The 7,835-nt window shown below is 41.8% G+C and overlaps 1 protein-coding gene across 1 annotated transcript in view; it reads right to left on the bottom strand.

The window, feature by feature from the left end:
• Positions 1 to 4,909, bottom strand: part of ofcc1 (orofacial cleft 1 candidate 1) — a 60,710-nt gene extending 55,801 nt beyond the window's left edge. The window contains exons 1-4 of the mRNA XM_086021208.1: positions 4,873 to 4,909; positions 3,608 to 3,694; positions 2,825 to 2,895; positions 1,525 to 1,648 (exon numbers count right to left, since the gene is read on the bottom strand). Coding sequence (XP_085877334.1) covers positions 1,525 to 1,648; positions 2,825 to 2,895; positions 3,608 to 3,667 — 255 coding nt within the window. The 5' untranslated portion in view covers positions 3,668 to 3,694; positions 4,873 to 4,909. The remainder of the gene's footprint in view (positions 1 to 1,524; positions 1,649 to 2,824; positions 2,896 to 3,607; positions 3,695 to 4,872) is intronic.
• Positions 4,910 to 7,835: the final 2,926 nt, after the last annotated feature.

Here is a 7,835-nt window from a genome sequence, read left to right on the forward strand (position 1 = left end):
TTATTAACTGGCCCACACGTCTGCAAAAGACAGCAAGGTGAAGGCAAAAGGTGAAGTGGGCCAATTTTTCTATATCAGACGTGGTTTGTTTGCCGCGAGCCTGAGTGGTGCCTAAAGTGCCGTAACATTACAGCACTCCTACAGATGAGATCAAAGGCTCCACAGAGGGATCCTCCATGCTTTGGCTGGCAAGCCGCCGCCCTGTCGCCGACATATCTTCTCGAGGCTTTGCACACATTGACTGATCACAAAAATGCACTCTTAATAGAGACAGGAAACGCCACATACAAAAACTTCCTTTCTTTCGAAGTATGGGCTAATATTCAGAGCTTAAGCTTTCTCGTTAATTATTTTCATTTTAATTAGTAAATCTTAATTAACAATGAACATTTACCCTTAAAAAAATTTGGCTTTGGAATGAAGGAGGGGGGTGAAGAAAGGAGAGAATAAATATGACAATCTTTTTGGGACCTCCGGGCAGGATTACTGATGCAGGCTGCCATAGTTATTAAACACGTTCTAAATTAAATGCCTCCATGAATTTTGCACAGAAATACATTTTCATAGTTTTGCATGCCAAATGTGGCATTTCATATTTCAGATTCATCTCGCCGCAGTCATTTTCGGGAAATGTCATCTAAACAAAGATTTTGTCATTTACCAAAGGAAATTACTATGCGTAGCAGGTTTGGCCATTGCTTTCTCTCGCTCTTTCTCTCTTCCCCTCTCCCTCTTCTGCGCCCTATTCTGCCTGTGCCGGTTGTTTCAAGTCAGCAAGCCATAAAAAATCTTTATCTCAGTGAAACACAGCAATTTGGGAGATAATCGAATGGTGACTGGGGGGCACAAACGCCAGTCTGAGGAATTATACCACAATCTCCCCTGCATTTACAACCTTCCTCAAAGCCAGTTGTCACCCTGGAAGGAAAGCCCCCGACTGAAGATTCATTACATCTTTAAGCCAGCATGGTGGCACGGCAGCCTCATCCCCACATGCAACACAACAGCACACTCCTCCCACAGCTGCTGATGATCCTGCCGAAGCTCCACATTCTTCTTTCTCCCTCTTCTCTCCTACTTTCCCACCTTTTCCTCCTTCGATACCGCAAACATATCAGAGGAATCTGCCACAAAGCACGAGGGGAGGTCATTTGCTCCAGTAGTGGACCATCTTTGCCTCTTGTAATGAAACGGAAATGCACCTGCAGTTTTACATGCCCTGTCTTCCTTCGTATGATTTCTTGCAATTACATCAACTGAGTGTTTTAAATAAATAATCCCTGCTGTGTTGGCAATCTCTAAACAATTCAGGATCAATATATTCTTCCTAGTGATTACACTTTCTGTCTTTGTTGCCAGTTGGAAACTGTTTCCACCAAGCAGTGCACTTTCCAGTTTGATGCGGTATATAATTTTAATGTTCTGACATCCCTTCGTAGGGTTACTTAGACAAAGATAAGGTCGAAAAGGGGTGAGGAGGGAAATCCTTTTATCAATCCACGTTCATGTGGAAATAGACCTTACCACCTGGCATCGGGACACTGAAGAGGAGCATTCTGGGAGTTCAGTCATCCGTCCATATTTGGACATCGCTTCCTGGCCTTCTCCCACCTCTCGGTGGGACAGGCTTTCAGGAGTATTGCTGCTGCTACATGCACACCACACGGACAAAAAGCAACAAGATAACCCTGTTAGAAACCTGCATTTTGGACTCTGTTGTTTGACTCTGTAGCCAACAGCAGCGCAATCTAATAAGAACACAACAAAACACTTCTTCTTTCCTCCTCTTGCTCCCTTTCTCAGCCTTTCAATCTTATCAGAGGTAATGTAATAAGCGGCTGCTTCGCTCTGTCTCCTCGCTACGTCTCTTAATTCCTCAAAATAAAGCAATATCACAGGGGCCCTGGCCTGCCTGTGACTGGGGATAAGATGCGAGTAAAAAGAGGGATAATTTGACAAAGAAACGCTCCGCTTCAAAGGCAGGCACTGGCTCTTTCTTTTCTATCCTTCCCCGCCGTCTCTGTTTGCCTATCAAAAGTATTACATGTGCTTTCATCAGTTCACAACAAGGCACAATGTGCCTTCTAATGCAATTACTCAACCTCCATTAAATCAGAAACAGTGGCAACAAATGAATTGCACATTTGTTACACAAAAAAACCAAAAAAAAACACACACACAAGTCACCTCCATGTCTCCCCTCTTATTTTATTTTTCCTTTCATGGGCATGGCGAGAGAAATAGTGAAATCATTTCTGATTCAATTCCAGGCAGATGTAGCCCTAGGTGATGCGTAGAAAGTCTCCCGTGTCTAATAGCCACCCACCATTGATATCGCAAGGAATTTACTGGGTTCAAAGCTGTCGAGAGGAGGTCACCGCGCTAAACTCCGAACTACATTCATCTGACAGGGCTGGTGTCCAACTACCACCCACCCATAAAACAGCTAAACACAAGAGAAGATCCTGATGCGCACAGTAGTTACTTGATTCTATTATGTCAGCCGCCATGCTAGCCCATAATTACTTAAAAACAAAAACATGCTGAGCTGATTGCCTGCAGGGCGCTCGCTACGAGATGTGACGTGTGATCTCTGACTTCAAGTGGACGGGCAAAGAATTGATGCGCCTGCAAGCCCAACGACATGGACACAATTCTGCGGCCCGGAGCGATCCTCTACCCACAATGCAATGCACGTGCAAGACTTATAAGATTACACGCTTTCTCAAACGTCAGTGAGAATACAAATGCTTTTCACACGAGTAATGATGATGTGACATCAGTTGTACAAATGGAGAGAAATATGAAAATGAAATGGACTCACCAGTGGGCGACTGTGTTTAATCTGGATTGTGTGTGCACAGCCTCCTCGCGGTGGTTTTTTGGATAGGGGACCTTTTAAGATATCAAGGCATCGGCATTATAAACCAAAATGATTTAATTGTCCGATAGACTCGACTCGTTAATGTTTGGATGAGATTTGTATTCAATTCTAGTTTAGTCAAGAGGTTCTAGTAACACAACAAACAGAAGACTAATTGACAATTTAATTGGCATTTGGATGGACAATCAGTGGCCTTGTGCTAAAATACTGCCAAAGTAAATATAATAATATAATGCAGTAGGATTCCCAAAATACACGTTTTGACCATTTATACTTGAACGAGAACAGTACTGTTACAAGCCACGAATAAGGATATACCTGGAGGAGACACCTTTCATTCATTATATTTATACATTTTCCATTATTGTATTAGCGTTAATCACTTTGTTTTGATTGAGATGGCATGAACCATCCATCCATTTTGGTTAAGATACCTCATCTAACAATGTATATTCTTGACACTTGCTAGGATCTAACTGTATCAAAAAGGTACATTCACTTTGACTTTGATGGAGAGCGATTTATTTACCCTTATGTTTATTATTGTAGTTACTAGTTTTAATGCAGTGGTATAGAATGGCATCTACAATTTTGGTTTCCCTTCTTAACCACATTTTCGAAATGCATCTCAAATGCGTTGATCTTATTAAGTTGTCAAACATACAAAACTCCAAATAAAAAGTAACAGTGCGGCAAGATCCGTTACATCAACACAGGCCTTACTTTTACACTCCCATTGAAGACATCCGTCAGCCTTCTCTTCATCTTTGCCCACTTGCTCATCTTCAACGGTGCCTTCAGAGCAGCGTGCTGTAAATTGACATGCACACAATGGAAGAGTTGAGCAAAAGAAATGAACTCTCCTGCAATCTGCAGTGAATCGATACCAGGCTAGACCCTGAAGACATGTTGCGTTTCATGACTGTGAGTTTGCATCCAGTCAGCACATTCACACGGGCCTTATAGACACATTGATGCTGTTAAGTGACGGCATCGTTCTGCTTTTAGAGTCTTTCTATGGAAGAATAGCCTTGGAAGAAAAACACAATTATTTTCTTTTGAATAGATGTAAAATCTCTAGTGGATAATGCAGTTTGAATGTAGAAGTGGGTGTGGAAACAGTAGTGGAGTGCATAAATATCACGGGAGAATGAGATAACACTGATCCCAACACTGAGATAACCCATTGCTTATCCAGTAACGGAGGATGAGTCAACTTCTTTTTTGACTCCTAAGTGACGGCGAGACATTGTTAGACCATTTTTTAACCAATTACACTCACTTTACATTCCTGAATGACAATACTCCTACTCATCTTTCAAGTGAGATTATGACTAAATATACATTGGATAGAAGTTCTGCAATCTGTTTATGTATGTATGTAAATGTCGGGGTGTCTTTGCAATCTACATTCCCGTACACAATACCAACGATGTTCTTGTATTCGCTCCATTTCTGTTGCGGCTGATAGTGTGCAAGAAAATGTTTGGCTAGCTCAGGATCTTCATGCTTGTTCATCCTTGCACAAAAGCGCAGTTGGAAAATAGGAAGCAGTCATGCTCTAGTTTGCTTGAGCAGGAAAATAAACACTTGCCATAGAACTTGAGTGTCAATGAAACAAATATGAATGACAATGTAACAGGAAGTTTCAACACAAACATTGAGATTCCACTAGAATAAATATCTACAATGTTGTGCAAAAGTGATCATCACTTTTAGTTTATTAATGAGCCTTTCCACAGCGGTAGGGCAGCTACGATTTTACAAGATTGCTCAAAGAAACACTCAATGAATCTTTGTCCAGTTGTGTCATACTTGATTAGGAAGAACCTATCAAATTTTGGTTTAAATAATGGATTTTTTTTTTTTGACATCGCAATACAGCCAATGTCTTTCTTAAGCCAGCCTGCAAGAGCGACTCGTCTTCACTGTAGCCTATCTATAATTTTGTTGAGAAATCTAAGCATAAGGCCATAAATGCACCATACCTGTTCTTATCCATGTGCCCCAGGCTCCATGTTCTCCTCTCGAAATATCTTGAAATGAGTTTACAATTCAATATGACGGCAAAACTAAGTACGCTGTAGAAACCTTTCTGAGCCCCATCCACATTAATGCGGCCGCCATATTGGATGGGGCAAATTCCCGTTGAAGGCAGGAGCCACTCAGATCGGCCGGGGCCCGACAGGAAATGTCATTGCCTTTAACAATTACTTGTTTAATGTTATTGACTGGGGGGGGCAGTGGAATTCAGCACCCAATGGTGGGAAATCCATGTATTGTGAGAAGACCGACGTGCATTTCACACTTTTAACAAGATTATGTCGGCAAGGTTCCGTATGCCCCAACTGGAAGTATGTAATCGTTTGAGATGCCAAGGATAATCAAATTTACTCATAACTGCTTACTATTTATCCTGCTCCTCAAAAAACAGATACACATGTATTTTTATTATATTTCATTTTCATCAGCAGCCCCAAAACAGGCGTGTTAGGTTAACTGAAGACTTTCTAGACTAGATTAGACTTGTCCATATGTGCCCCTGCAATTGACTGGCAACCAGTCCTGGGTGAAACCCGCCACTTGCCAACAATCAGATGGGATAGGCTCCAAAACAGCTGTGACCAGAGGACAAGTTCCATAGAAAATAGATGGAAGGATGTTTGTCATGATGGCCTCAAATGAACCATTGAGTTGGCAGAATGATAATGGCATGGCCCTGCTGTAATCCTCCATGAACCAGGAATCAAAACCATCCAGTGGACAAAGAACACACATTTGGTCACTGGCGTTTTTTGAACAGTATATTTTGAAGCTATTCAACCTATTTAGGTACTTTGGGTGCATGATCTAGTAAGTGCTTTTTACTTGAGTGCATCCAGGAGACTTTCAGACTAATGCTGGGAATGAGATGTAGCAAATTATAAATAGTTGCAGTTGAAGAAAAAGTGGGGCAAAGAAGTACGTACAGTAAGTGGGCGAATAAAAAGGACAGAAACTTACACACTGACAGCAACAGATAAATGTACATGCGCATGGTCTTTGTCCATTAGCTAAAGCCGGATACGCAGCATAATGGACGTGGCTGATGCGCTGGTGAATATGGGATGATGACACAGATATTCCTCTTTGTAGCTTTGTAGCTGACCTGCTGCAGTGAAAGGCTGCCAAGCGTAATCATGTCAGGTCGCGCGCGCTCCCTCGGCAGCCGAGCATGGCGGGCGACCATCTCCTCGGATGTCTTTACTGCGAAAGGAAAGCATTAACTCTTACAACACATCCTGAAGCATTAGTACACATATTTTTGGAGGTGTGGACATGTCATAAATATATTTTTAGACTGTTAGCACCTGTCACCTATCAACCTGAAATGCACTAAAACATTTCCACACCCTTCTCTAATTTTACATTATAAACGTATATATGCTATTGACTATACTGAATAACTATTATCACTATACAGTAGTTTTACTTTTTCATTGTTCAAAAAATGCGTTTAGACAGGCCTTCAGATTCGTCTTTTGACGTTGTTTTCATTCATATTAGGTTTACATGAATCATGTTTTTTAGCAGCTGATATTCTGCGATATACTTTTTCCTCATTTCAACTAGGACACATCTTGTGGATTTTCAACTGTGAAAGAAAGATAGAAATGAATAAAATCCGAGCATTACTTTTGACAGTGCTCTCTCTGCCCATTACAGTCCTCGCTGCTTGTACTCCAACCTCTCCTGAGTGCCCAGCACTGGGTCCAGCTTGGGTTTTGGCAATGGTACGGGCCTGGGAGGGCTCAGAGCCTGAGGCAGTACCATCACAACCACCATGGAGCAGCAGTGGATTACCCGCCTTCACCTCTAACACCTCCTCATCCCTGGAGGCTACCACTGTACCTGGAGAGATACGCATCAGTGGGCATGCACAAACCCTCGCACACACATGAATCAGCACACATAAACATTGTCACATGCATGCATTTATAAATGGCTGTGCATCCTGTCATGAATATTAAGTAATAAGACAGACATTATAAACAATGAAAACAATGAAAGAAATATAAGGGAGACCAGGGCTTGTTGTCACACGGGTAAGTTGTCACATTGCGATTATCTTCTCCACCAGAGGGTGCAGCTAAAAAGTGCAATAGGCTACATATATGAATTATACCGCTTAGTCTGTTCAGCGTCACTGGGAAACTGGGCCTATCTCAGTTTTGGATAAGAGACTAATCGGCATACAATCATGTCTGATACATAGACACAGGAAATCAGGATTTATAATTGAAAGTATCTGATAAAATAAGGCCCTAAGTGCTCCATATCAATGAAGCGTTTAGTTTTCCTGAAAATACTCGACCTCATCAGCAAAGAGACAACTCCACGGTTTGATTTGTTTTTATTTAGTATCAACCGGGAACTATTTAAAAAAAAATAAAAGCTCTTTGTGTCTTAACAGATTTCCTGCTCGCGCCCCCTCGTTGGTTGAAAGCAGATGATATTCTTTGAGAATTTGTGTGTGTATATACAACGTGTGTAGTCCCATATGTGCAGCTGCCAAAGCTGTTATCACCGTTTAGTGCTTTTACAAGCTGCTATCAATGCATACAGCCTTACAGAGAACTCGGATATACTGTATACAATAGAATGCCAAGTCTGTGGTTTTTCATTTCCTAGCTAGTCACTGCAATAGAATTAGCCTAGCTAGAAAAATTTTGGAGGGAAGGATTGCGACTGGATTTTTTTTTTTCCTGGAAAATATGTCTACAACAACGTCCACTGTCCCTTTTATTAATACTTATTTGTGCTCGTTCTTTAGGGGCATTGTGGCAGGCTGCAAAAGCCGAGACAAAAGCAAGGGAAGCTGAAGAGAGAGGGTGAGAAAATGTCGGGATCAACGCCGACACACGCTGATCCACGTGGGCAACCGCGTTGAAGACGTGCGGCCTAGACTGGT

The sequence above is a fragment of the Filicampus tigris genome, chromosome 21 (assembly GCF_054856515.1).
Source record: "Filicampus tigris isolate MCC_2025a chromosome 21, RoL_Ftig_1.0, whole genome shotgun sequence".
Lineage (NCBI taxonomy): Eukaryota > Metazoa > Chordata > Actinopteri > Syngnathiformes > Syngnathidae > Filicampus > Filicampus tigris.